The sequence below is a fragment of the Peromyscus leucopus genome, chromosome 7 (genome assembly GCF_004664715.2).
Source record: "Peromyscus leucopus breed LL Stock chromosome 7, UCI_PerLeu_2.1, whole genome shotgun sequence".
Taxonomy (NCBI): domain Eukaryota; kingdom Metazoa; phylum Chordata; class Mammalia; order Rodentia; family Cricetidae; genus Peromyscus; species Peromyscus leucopus.
The window spans coordinates 89,275,247-89,288,737 of record NC_051069.1 but is presented as its reverse complement, the minus strand read 5'-3'; the positions used below and the strand labels follow the sequence as shown (position 1 = coordinate 89,288,737).

The 13,491-nt window shown below is 34.3% G+C and overlaps 1 protein-coding gene across 2 annotated transcripts in view; it reads right to left on the bottom strand.

Annotated features, from left to right (window-relative positions):
* The window catches only part of Stag1 (stromal antigen 1), a 333,420-nt gene that overhangs the window by 203,652 nt on the left and 116,277 nt on the right, over positions 1 to 13,491 (bottom strand). For both annotated transcript variants that reach the window (XM_028869949.2, XM_028869951.2), the window contains exon 4: positions 10,911 to 11,075. In XM_028869949.2, coding sequence (XP_028725782.1) covers positions 10,911 to 11,075 — 165 coding nt within the window. The remainder of the gene's footprint in view (positions 1 to 10,910; positions 11,076 to 13,491) is intronic.

Sequence of the window (13,491 nt, the reverse complement as noted above, 5' to 3'; positions counted from 1 at the left end):
CTATTATTCTTCAGGCCTCAAATAACTGTTCCTCATATTTACTTATGGCATTTTTAACCTTCTTATAAAATGTTTGTATTCTACACCTTAATAGTAGTTCTTTACTAAAACAATAGTTTAGTTAGGATTCCAGCCCATTCCAATTCAAAAGGAACAGGTAGTGCCCCTGTCTGTCCTTGATGCCACCAACATCCTGTGGATATCGCTGTGTATGCTATGAATGTGTTGCTCTGATTGGTTAATAAATAAAGTGCTGATTGGCCAGTAGCCAGACAGGAAGTATAGGCGGGACAAAGAGAGAGGAGAATTCTGGGAACAGAAAGGCTGAGTCAGGAGTTGTCAGCCAGACACAAAGGAAGCAAGATGTGAAGGCAGAACTGGGAAAAGGTACCAAGCTATGTGGCTAACCATAAATAAGAATTGTGGGTTAGTTTAAATGTAAGAGCTAGTCAGTGGTAGTCCTGAGCTAATGGCAGAGCAATTTTAATTAATATAAGCTTCTGAGTGATAATTTTATAAGTGGGCTGTGGGACTGCGGGGTCTTGGTGGGACCCCTGGAGACAATCTTTCCAGATACACAGAGATTTTTTTTTCCTTCCATAGGCATGGCAAACAGCCCAGTTTCAGTTGGAATATGAAGAATAGATATTTATCTTTCTTTAACCCCTTCAAATTAAAAAAATGGAAATGAGAGCAACTAGTGAGATAGGAATAGGCAAACTGTACAATGGCTAAAAATTGATAAAATCTCAAGTATTGCAGAAGGACATTAAGTGACTGCTACAAACAAACATAAACCCACAAGACTAAGCTGGGAGTGGTAGCACATTCCTTTAATCTCAGCACCTGTGAACCAGAAATAGGCAGATCTCTGAGTTTGAGGCCAGTCTGGTCTACAGAGTGAGTTCCAGGACAATCAGAACTGTTACACAGAAGAAACTCTGTCTCAAAAAACAAAACAATCACACAAAACCACAAGACTACCCATAACCAGATAATCTTAAGGTTTCTATTACTGCAGTGAAATATCACAACTAAAAGCAAGTTGGGGAGCAAAGAGGCTTATACTTCCATGCTGTAGTCCATCATTGAAGAAAACCATGACAGGAACTCACACAGGGCAGGAACCTGGAGACAGGAGCTAATAAAGAGGTCATGGAGAGGTGCTACTTACTTACTGGCTTGCTCCCCATGGCTTGCTCAGACTGTTTTCTTATAGAACGTAGGCCCACCAGCCCTGGGGCAGCACCACCAACAATGGGCTGGATCCAACCCCATCAATCACTAATTAAGAAAATGTCCCTCCCACAGGCTTGCTTACAGGCCAATCATATGGAGGCATTTTCTCAGATGATTCTAGTTTATGCCAAGAACTAGCCAGGACACAAGGTGAGACCAACTTGGCCAATTGGAATGATCTTTGTTTCACTATAAAAGCAGTTCCATATCATAAACCTTTCAAAATTCCTACTCCCAAAATGTATCTGATGGCTTGACACATCTAGAAAAGCCAACTTAAAGACAGAAAAGAGGAGAAAAATCCTATTGTGTTAAAAAAAAAAAAAAAAAAAAAAAACACTCCTGGAATTCACTGCACCTTAACTTGTGAATAAGCCTCTCATCCCCTAAAATTCAGCAATTAAAATGAGCTATCCAAGGTAAATTTCCCACTTTACTTAACTCATTTTTTTTTTTAATTAATATACCTCAACTCCTTAAAAGTAAAGCCGGAATAGGTTTTAACAATATTTGAACAGAGAGTGGAAATACATTTCTGTTAGGCAAATTCATTACTACTGGTGCACTCATTAGAGATTTTAAATGAATGTGTTAGTTTGTGTAGCTGGAGATGACTATAAATTTAATGGCTACGATGTTGGAGCTTCCTTGATACTAATGCAGAATAAAATTATTTAAGAGTTAAGAAGTTTTTGAGTAAAGATTTTTTTATTTGGTATGTCATTTGAGAAATGCATACCTACACTACAACTACTCTGGTATGCTCCAAAAGAAGGCCTAGAAGCCTTGGAAAATATACTAGTAGAGTGAGTAGACATCTACATCTTTATAAAATTAAGTGGCTATTCTTCTTTGTAAGCCAAGCATATGTATAAAAGATGTGGTCATTAAGAACAGTTTCCAGTTTTCAATGTAGATAATGGCATCTCAAGGTAACACAGAACAAACAGCAACACTCCAACCTCAAAGACAAAGTGGACACATTACATGTGAATTGCAGCTTGGACTTTGAGATAAGTGGAGCACCTTAACCTGCAGAGAACCTCAGCAGCAGGTAATAACAAGTATCACTCAGAACAAAATATATGGCCAATCTACTAATGTACTGTTTGATTTATTCAACAGCTAAAACTCTAGCATGATTGTTAGAAACTTCATTTAAGAAGACAGAGTGAAGAGCTATACTTTCTCACAGTTTTTAGATCCAGGCAAATTTACAAATACAACTTTGAATGAAAAGAGGAACAAATCCCTTGAAGAAAGACTTCCTCTAAACTACTTAAAGCTTATGCCGTTTATCTTCCTCTAAAGTGTTACATCCATTAGGGGTGTTATATGTTGTTAAAAAAAATTATCTACACTTTCCTGTAGTAACAGACACTGTCTTTGGGGATTCTTATTGCCTGTGTTATCCAATTAGAGGCTTGCAGAGGTCAGGTAATAAATGGACCTTTCTGCTACTCATTAAACTACGTTCGTATTCTAGTTCAAAAATGCTAAAACATGTATCATCTATAAATATTTTCTAACATTACTGCATACCAGATAAGACTACGTTTTGCCATGTCTCAAGTAAACCAAGACACTCTTAAGATGTACAACTATTCAAAGGAGTTCTTGAAGTCAATCACAATGGACTATTGTTTTCTTCGCGTTGGATAGTTAATTTGTAATTTCCTAAGTCTATGTTGTAGAACTGCAGGAGAAAAATTAGGTACTTCTATTAATTCATAAGGCTACAAATTAAATCTTAAGTTATACTAACAAGTCTTTTAAATATCCAAAGGTCAACTTCCCTCTCTATTTCTTTCCTTAAAATCAATTTCCAATTGTTTATACTATTTCTATGTTCATGTTCTCAAGATTTTAATATTGACTTCAGGTTAAGTAACCATGTACTAAGTTCAAAGATTTTCACTACCAGGAAACAAGTCTCTTTGTAGCCCTCGACCAAAGATTAGGGATAAAGTCTAGAGACAGTAAGAAATCATTTCAACATATATTCAGTTTGTTTTAGTAGCTTAGAAATAAACTTTTTACATAAAAGTTTTGCTTTATTATGATTAAAGCTAAGGTATGAAGAACATATCCTGAGCATGTTCACTCTAAGTTAAATAATTTTTAATAAAGAAACCTCATTTATGCATGGATATGAATTTGTGTGTCATGTTTTATTTGTTCATGTATTTATTTTGATTTTTCAGGCAGAATCTCACTCATGATTTCTGTAGCCGAGTCTTTCCTTGAATGCAAAATTCTCATGCCTATACAATTTTTCTGCTGCTGGGACTAAAAGCATGTGCTATTACACTTCATTTAGTATAGTATTTTCTACTGCAATTCTTCCTGATAATATATAAAAGATTACTTTAGACAGAAGCAAAAAACACTCAAGTTCTTCCTTTAAAATGAAACTAGAACACAACATTTCTACCTTTAAACATCTACAAATAATATGAATGTTTACAAGTATATAGTAAAGGCAGTGGTGGTGTACACCTTTAATTCCAGCACTCAGGAGGCAGAGCCAGGGGAATCTCTTTGAGTTCCAGGCCAGCCTGGTCTACAGAGTGAGTTCCAGGACAGGTTCCAAAGCTACACACAGAAACCCTGTCTCGAAAAACCAAAATAAATAAATAAGTTAAGTAAGTAAGTAAGTAAATAAATAAATAAATAAAAGGTTAATTTTTCCTAAAAATACTCAGTGGTATAAAAAGTAGTATGTATATAAACAATCATTCATAACCACATAAACATATACGTATGGTTACTAGTTACAAACAATAACAATTACTTCTTTGTTTACTTGTTCTACCAAAGAATATCAGCATACAATGTGATACAAAACGACTTTAGAGAAAATAATGGGAGAATATTGTCAAACTCACACGTTATTTTAAGACTTGAAATTGGCAAGGACACAAAATATAACAGCAGCAAAGTGTTCAGTAAAAGTTGAAATCAGAAAAAATAGTAGGTAACTTTTTGATGTAATTGAACAAAGGGGTGAGAAAAGATACTATTTACTTATTTTATCAATCAAAGAAAGGGTATTGCACGTGCTAAGTTTTCTACCACCAAGTTCTCAGAAAATTGCTAATTTGAGGTCCTAACCATGATTCTAGGTCTATGCAACTTAAATATAGTGAACACTTTTAACCTACAACTAATAAGCAGCTTTTATAATTTACTGTTTTAAAGAAGTTAAACAGAAACAAAAATATTACAGCATACCTACTCTGAATACTTTAAAAATGACTATAGTATGGCAAATGCATATTCTCTCTCTGTCTCTCTCTGTCTCTTTTGCTTTTTGAGACAGGGTTTCTCTGTGTAATTTTGGTGGCTGTCCTGGATCTTGCTCTGTAGAACCAGGCTGGCCTCGAACTCACAGATTCCCCTGGCTCTACGTCCCAAGTACTAAGATTAAAGGTGTGCGCCACCACCACCCAGCTTGCATATTCCCTTTAATAGCATGCATGAGAACAAGGAAGTGAATACATTGCCAGAGACTACATTTCTATGTTCACTTTAAAACCAATGGAATGGAAACAGAAGGAACTGTTTTTTTCTTTCACTAACTGCTCCCAAACAACATGAAGCCTCTAAAATTGGGAAGTTTAGAAATTGGAAGAAACTTGGAAACCTGAATTATTTTGCGATGGAGAAAAAAATGCAAAACCTACCACTAACTCTCATATGAAATGGTTACATAAAATGAGAAATTGTCCAATACAATGAACTACTGATCTTAAGATGTATGGATTTTGTTTTAGTAGCACATGGATATCAGCATGAGTAATTTTTTTCTAACTTCTAAAATGGGGAAATCCATGAATATTACAGTCAGGCAAGTTTAGTTCATATTGTGTCCCTTGCGATTAATAGTGTAAAAAGGAAAATTAGTTCTCAAGCAAATTTTGTTAAATGACTAAAATTAAAAGTGTAACTTGACAACTGGGGATACAAAATGAAAAATATTAATGGATTACAGGAAATTATCTAAAGTACTTAGTAACTCATAAAAACTAAAGTTTAAAAAAATCAATTAAATTCATAGCTAACAAATTTTCACAAATGTTTACTGATGTGGATTTTAAAAGTCAAATTGCCTACGTGTATGGTGACACACACACCTTTAATCCCAGCAATTGGGAGATAGAAGCAGGCAGATCTCTGAGTCTGAGGCCAGGCTGCTCTACACTGCGAATTCCAGGACAGCCAGGGCTATCGAGACACCATCTCAAAAATAATCAGAAAATCAAAATGTCTAAATCAAAGTCTCTCATACAAATGTTCCCACAGCCACACTAAGAAAAAATTCTTTTAGTGAACAACTAAGTCAAACAACTAGGGATCACCAAGACTCTTACCTTTCAAAGTCATCTCATTGCTTTCACTTTGTAAAACAGTGATATTTTCTTTCCTTATTCACATGCCCTAGTAAAATTTGTAGCTACAAAAGACTAGGTTGTGACCATAGGATGTTTTGACTGTTGTAATACCGATGGCTTTCTAAAATACATTAGTATTTCATTTTGTACCACTAAACACCAACCAATGGATTTTTAGTCCAGCCATTCAACAAAAATTTGTTCAGAGTTAATTGTACTTATTTTAGACTTTCCATTGGGCACAGGGAAATCCATAAAACTGATGTTCATTACTTTCCCATGAGATTCATCAAAAATAGTTATTGGTGTTTGATTTCAATCTCAATATATCCACAAACCATTATCTAAATTGCTCCCAGAAAGAAACAGACCAAAATGTAAATATGATCAAGCACACTTGTGCTAACTGTTCACTGTCGCTATATAGAACACTACAGGTTTCTTATTTAATTTTGTGCGTGGTGGGGGAATTGTGGGGGCTGGACAACACAACATGGACTATTCATGTGAAGTCAGAAAAGAACTTGCGGGATTTAATTTTGTCCTTTCATCAAGTGGATTTTGGAGGGTGATTTCAGTTCAATAGGCTTGCCAGTTAGGAGTCTGTATAAGTTGAGCCATCTCCCTGGCCTAAATTTTTTAATGTTAATTTTCTATTCAGGAACTCTGATACTCAGTTCCAACACCACAGAAGAGTTTCTTTTGAAATTTTAATACAAGTTTGTGTATTTTCTGTAAGAATGGATACATCTGCATCTTTTTAACTACTGCAGCTCTTCTGTTTTGCTTGGGTTTTCATTATTGTTGGTTCAAGACACTGGTTATGTGTTCTGTTGAGTAAGTAATAAACAGTAGTGACAATGCTGGGTCCAGAGAATGCAACTATATTTCACTATGAAAAAGACACATTGAGAATTGTGGTTTTGAGGAAAGTAACATTTACTGGGAACAGAAGTTTTCCTATGCCCCCCATTTATAAAGTTTTTAACATGAATATAAAACAAATTTTATAAACACTCTATACCAATATAGATAGTATGTATCTTTCCTGTAACGTGATTATTTGGTGCATTATAGTACAAGATTGTCTAATATCAAACCATCCTTGCATTCTCAAGATAAATTTGCATTTCCTTGCTATTATTCTCTTTCCTCTTGCCTTCTCTGGGCTACACTGTAAGGGACTGTCTAAGGAGAGACTATTATTAAATATTTTAATAGTGTCCAAATTTCCCATAGGAAAATTAATTTCCTGAATAATGCATTTCAACAACTTATTTTCAGCTTTTAACACTGTCTTTTTTAAAAATCTATTCTTGTTTGATTAATTCCCTATTTTAATTTATAAATATCTTCTTTTATTCATCTATCTTTTTAAATTTACTAATTTATTATTCATCCATCTTTAGCTAATATTTTTCTGATTACTTCGGTTCATATTCAAAAATCTTAAAACATACACTATAACTTTAGACCTTCCTTTAAACTTAGTAATTTCACAGACGTCATTAACACAGCATATTTTATCTAAAGTGCTGTTCGTATGGCCTATACTTGTCCTGATTCTTTCTTCATCTTTTTTATTTCCTACAAAGGTAATTTTTAAGATATACTATCCTGTAAAAAGTAAGACCCTTTTGAGTATTTCAGTTAATTTTTTAACTTACAACTGCAGGAATACTATATTTAATAGGCAAACCAAAGGACAGCTTGAGATACATGATATCTGAATTACTTTTCTCATTGTGGTGACAAAATCCTGAAGGAAATATAAGAGAGAAAAGATTTATTTTATCTTTCAGTTTCAGAGGATCACACGCTAAGGAAGACATAGTGAAGTCCATGGCAGAAGAAGCCAGCAGCAGAGACATGCTCACAAGATGGTCAATCAAAAAGCAGAACAAACTAGAAGCAGAATGTGGAAACTTTAAAGTCCTACCTAATAGGTACTAACTTTGGAAAGCCAGTCCTTACATGCTAAAAGTTGCACAACCTCCAAAAATATCACCATGAGCTAAAAGAAGCAGCTCTGAAACACAAGACTCTGAAGACAGTTTACATTCAGGTCACTATAAGCCTACCCTTGTCTAGCAGCATTTGAGCTTCCACTGTCGGAAAGGATACTAAGGACCTTACTTTTGAAACAAACCTGCACACTCTCATTTTTAGGAAGTAATTTAAGTTCTTTTTAACCCACAAATGTAAAGTTCCTGACTACCATTAAGTGCTTCTCTATCATAACCCAAATTTTATTCATTTGTGGTATTCTTCTATACAAAATACATAGTATTCTTCTACAGAAAATAAATACACATTCAGTCTGTTTCCAAACTCAATGATATTATCTATTTTCTCCCCACAACATGTTAGTTTGAGATAGAGTATAGCTTAGTCTTTGATTACAGGGATACAAACCATGCATGCTTTTTATACTCTCTATAGGACAGTTTATCACGACTTTACATTTGAAGTACGTAGGTAACAAATAGCAAACTTGCCATGTCACTGTTAAAGGAAGGTCTTTGTCAATCATTTTAAACATGCATGACCTTGGCTCAGGAACCACACACAAAAAATTGTGATGAAACAATTCTGCATTTATATTTTAGAGGTATAATAAAAATGATCAAAAGCAGCACTTTTAGGAGCGTAATATTATATACAAATAAAATCAAGCTTGCTCAATAAATCATGGCCAGGTTTTGTGAGAGAAAGACAAATAAATCTGAAAAATCAAAAGGAAAATCCACAGTAAAAATGCCACCAATAGGTTGCAATATGAAAAATAAATTGACTAAAGTTAATGACATTAATTTTATCATACCGAGTAAGAAAAATATGAGTACGAAATTATAAAAACAGTGAATAAAAGTTGAAAATAAAACAATAAAATACTTAAAATATTATATTAAAGTCAAATTCTGAAAAATGTGGTATCCTGAAAAGCAATCCATATTCAGAAAAAGTGTAAGAATAATATGCAAAATCTTACCCTCATCAATATTTTGTTTAAAATATAGATAGGATTATGCACTATTTTGTGACTGGGAAGAAATGTCATTTGATAAACTGTCTGCTATACATGTGAAAGAATCAAGGTTCAGTCCGCAGAACCTATATTAAAAGAGGGCTAGAGAGATGGCTCAGCATTAAAGAGTGTTGTGCATGGTTCCCAGCATCCATCTCAGGTGGATTACAACCTCATCTCCAAGGGAGCTGATGCTTTCTTCTGGATTCTCAGATATCTGTACTCACATGTGCACTCTACCACCAACACTCATACATACACAAAAAACTAAAAATAAACAAACAAACCTTAAAGAAAGTGTACACTACCACACCTAGCCAATTTGATAATAAAAGTAATATTGATAATAAATGCTTTGTCAATATTAAGTTTAACATTCAGTATTAAATATTTAATATTTAAATTTTAAAATTTAATATATTAAATATGTATTAAAGTATTTATATAAATGAAGTTTCACATGAAAAATACAAAATACTGAAATTATTGAATTTATATGAAATTCACTTCAATTCTTTCTAGTCAAATGGAGAATAATTTATTTTAAAAATCAGTACTTCTGTAGCATGTTAATATTTCTCTCTGAAAGTATGATGAATACACGGTCAAATTTAATGGCTAAAAGGCACTCGGTTTTTAAAGTACATTAATATAATGTACAATCATCTACTACTTTGGATAACTGAGAATTCAGTCTTTGTTGTACAATAAGGAATCTTACCAGTATAATCCGTATTGTTGCTTGCCCACACAAATTCAAAGACCAATGACACATCAATATACAAAAAAAAAAGACAATATAAAGTTAATTGCTCTAAGGGCCTCAAAATGAAATACAAATAAAAAATAAAGGTAAAGTAATGACACACTATGTTGGTCCTGAATATAACTCTATTTCATAAAATATCTAAATGTTTTTCACATTTAAATTGAAAACACAATTTTAAAATTAGCAAATGAAAAATTAAACGAAGATTTAGCTTATTGTTAAAAACTGGTTATCAAGGAAATGCAAATTAAAATAATACTGATTTAAATTATCAAATAATTTTTAAATATAGAACACCATAACAAAGAAACTGAGCATGGTTTTACACATTTTGTTTTGTTTGTTTTTTCAAGACAGGATTTCTTTGGATACCCTTGGTTTCCCTGGAACTAGCTCTGTACACCAGGCTGGCTCTGAAAGCAGAGATACCACTTCTCTGCCTCCTGAGTGCTGGGATTAAAGGTGTACATCACCCCTTCTGGCTACACTTCTTTTTTATTACTTGGTTATTTATATGTTCTTCTGGCAGAATGGCACTATGTAGCACAGGCGGTCCTCAATATTGTGAGCCTCCTGCCTGGCCACCAGAATGCTGAATTTCAAATTTTTATTCCAAACCCAGCATATTCAACTGAACACACTTTCAGGTTTCTTGTGCATTTTATTACTTCTTATACTTCTTATGAACATTTGCTTCTTAAGCAAAAACTTTCACCCGTGGTATTTTCAAATGACAAATGTACAGAGATAAATATGAATAATTAATATACTTTAATAGTAAAAAATAATATAACAACATGCTAAAGGAATGGTAAAATAACTGGTTTATCTTTTTAATAAAGTTATCAATAAAATCATAGATTACCAAACAATTGATTGTTGAATAAATGAAATAGAAAAAACAGTAAACAGATTACTAAAAGATCACTCTGGACTAAGGAGATGACTCAATACATAAAGTGCTTCTTGTATGAGCATGAGGACTTGAGGCTCCGAGACAGACAGACAAGAGACACACTTACCACCACCCACACACTCACACACACACATACCCCCTCACATACACTCTTCCTTTAAATACCCTGAAATCCGTATTACACATATCAAATCAGGCTCAAAAAACTATAGCAAGGCAACAGAAAGTCTTGGGCATCTCCTACTAGTCATTTTGTTTGGTAAAATTGAAAGAATAGCTTGAAAATAAACAAAATGTTCTCTGTAAGCTAACCTGAAAAAAAAAAAAAACTAAAAAGAATGGCCTTTTGGTGCAGACAAATATCAATTATGTAGATGTCAGAGGAGTAACAAAGTGGTGGAGCACATGCTCAGAATATTTAAGACCCTGGGTACAAAAACCATCACCAAAACCAGACATTGACACACATAATATGCCTGAAGTGTCAATGTATACATTAGCAGATTCTACATAGATTACTGACTGTCATACTTTATACAAGAAATAAAAACATTTAAAAATTACCTGCATTGCACTTTTCCCCAGTTTCACCACTTCAAATAATGTGACAGGATCTCCATCACCATTCTGTTGAGGGTGTCCGTTAGCTCTTCCACGACCTGCCCCTCTAACTCCAGCTTCAATTCTGCTCTTTTCTCCTGGAGATTTTCGAGGTTTCTTATTTGTAGACTGAATTAAAAGATAAAGAAAATTACACTAAATGAAGACTTACTTCTGTTTTTTATAAACAAAGGTGTTTGAAATACTATAGGTCATAGATCAATCCTTACACAAAAACAAAACATTTAAAATTTTTTTGTAATCAAAAAATTACAGCACAAACATCAAAATTTAAGTTTATAAAGATATGAAAATAAAGTTTAAAATCTCATTAGGTATTTTATGCAACAATGTTTAATTATTTAACCACATCTACTCTTGACTTCACCATCTTTATATCTTCAATATATACTCCTGCATCTTGAGAATCCTGGTTTACTAAAACATTTCTGAGAAGTCTGCATTTCCAATTTCTTTCTCTACTGAATTACTCAAAAATTCTTAGTTTTTTCAACAAATATTCAGTGGGCATTCTTGGAGCTGTTCAAGACACCAGGGATACAGTAAAATCAAAATAGTTCTGCCCTGATGTAGCCTAAATTTCACCTACCTCCTGCTCCCAGTTATTTCTTTTCTTTGCTTTTATAAGACACAATCTCATATAGCCAAACCTAACCTCAAACCCACTATGTCATTGAAAAAACAACCCAAACTCCTGATCTTCCTTTTATCTCCCAAGTGCTGGTATTACAGGCATGCACCATTGTGCTGTTTATGCAGTGCAGGGATAGAACCCATGGCTTTGTGCATGCTAGGCAGACATTCCGTCAACTGAGATACACCCCAGCCTACCGGGTTTTTCAACATTAATACTACCTACCACTGTATCTTAAAGTCAGGAGTAATAAGAGAAATATATTTCTCACTTTATCCAATTGCTTCATCAAACTAACCAGCATCAATTTTGCTAAATGCAAAATTAAAAGAAATAGACATTATCTATTTCACAACTACTTCCTACTCCCAGTTATTTCTCTTTTGTTTTTCCAAGACACAATCTCATATAGCCCAGGCGAACCTCAAACTCGCTAGGTAGCTAAAGAGTTTCCCATAATTCTTTAAAAAGTCACATAATTTCTTCCTTTCCTCTCAGGTATATTGTCCCTTCCTATACTATATTTATTGTCAATTGGTTTTAACCAGAGTCTTGGTTAAGCATCTTTTCAATCATTATACTTTTTTGAATAATTCATTAAAGCCCTATTCCAACAACCAATCTTAAGCCTCTTGTCTCCAGATCTATCCTTATTTATCTTACTTTATAATGCTGGAGCTGGCCTCTGTAAACATTATACTATTGCCATCTGCTGCAGTATTAGCCTATATAAACATAGGCACTGTAGGAACATTACACAGCACAGCGGGGTGTGTGTGTGTGTGTGTGTGTGTGTGTGTGTGTGTGTAGTGGTGGGGTTCTCTACATGATTGAGTGAGCTCTGTCAACTCGGCACAGTTTATAGAGTCCTCTGAGCACTATCATAGTCATCAACTTCCTTTTTTTTTTTTTTTTTTTTTTTTTCGTTTTTCGAGACAGGGTTTCTCTGTGTAGTTTTGGTGCCTGTCATGGATCTCACTCTGTAGACCAGGCTGGCCTCGAACTCACAGAGATCCACCTGGTTCTGCCTCCTGAGTGCTGGGATTAAAGGCGTGCTCCACCACCACCACCACCACCACCACCACCACCACCACCACCACCACCACCACCACCACCACCGGCCAACTTCCATTCTTAAGAAGCAATAACAAGCCAGACAGTGATGGTGCACACCTTTAATCCAGGCACTCAGGAGGCAGAGGCAAGTGGACCTCTGAGTTCAAGCGTAACCTGGTCTACAGAGAACATGCTGTCTATTAATTTTGTTATTTATGTAGACATCTGGAGCATTTCATTTTTACTATTAATGTATTTCATAAGCCATCTACAGCAATACCAAGAAAATACCTTGGTTGTTTTTTCTTTATAGCTATTACATTCCATTGCATAAAGTTTAGCCATTAACTTGCTAATGGACAGTTCATTTTAATTCTTTCTTTTACGCCAGAGGAGGTTAGGGGGTGGCAAAAAAGAATAATCAAACTAATGTCCTTGCCTTTATTTTTTTTTAAATACCAAGATAACAATTCAACACAGGCTGAATTAGGACAAGCTGCAGAGAAAAAGAAAGAAAGCACAGAACAGGTAGAATGCTTAGTATGTGGTTGGCCCCTAACTGGAAATTAAAGATAAAAATAATTAGGAAATTTTGAGTATAGCCTGTTAATTGAATTATGGTATCAGGTTTTGAGCACTATATAATACCCTTGCTCTTAGAAAATATGCACTCAAGTGTGTACAGCTCACTTGACACCCATACAATAGAGAGTAGTGGAAAGTCCTGAAAAAATGGATGTACCTATAACTGTAACAGCAGTAAACAAATGGAGAATCTATAGTAATCTTAAATTGGACAATAATTTATTAAACAGAATTATGGAAGAAAATAAC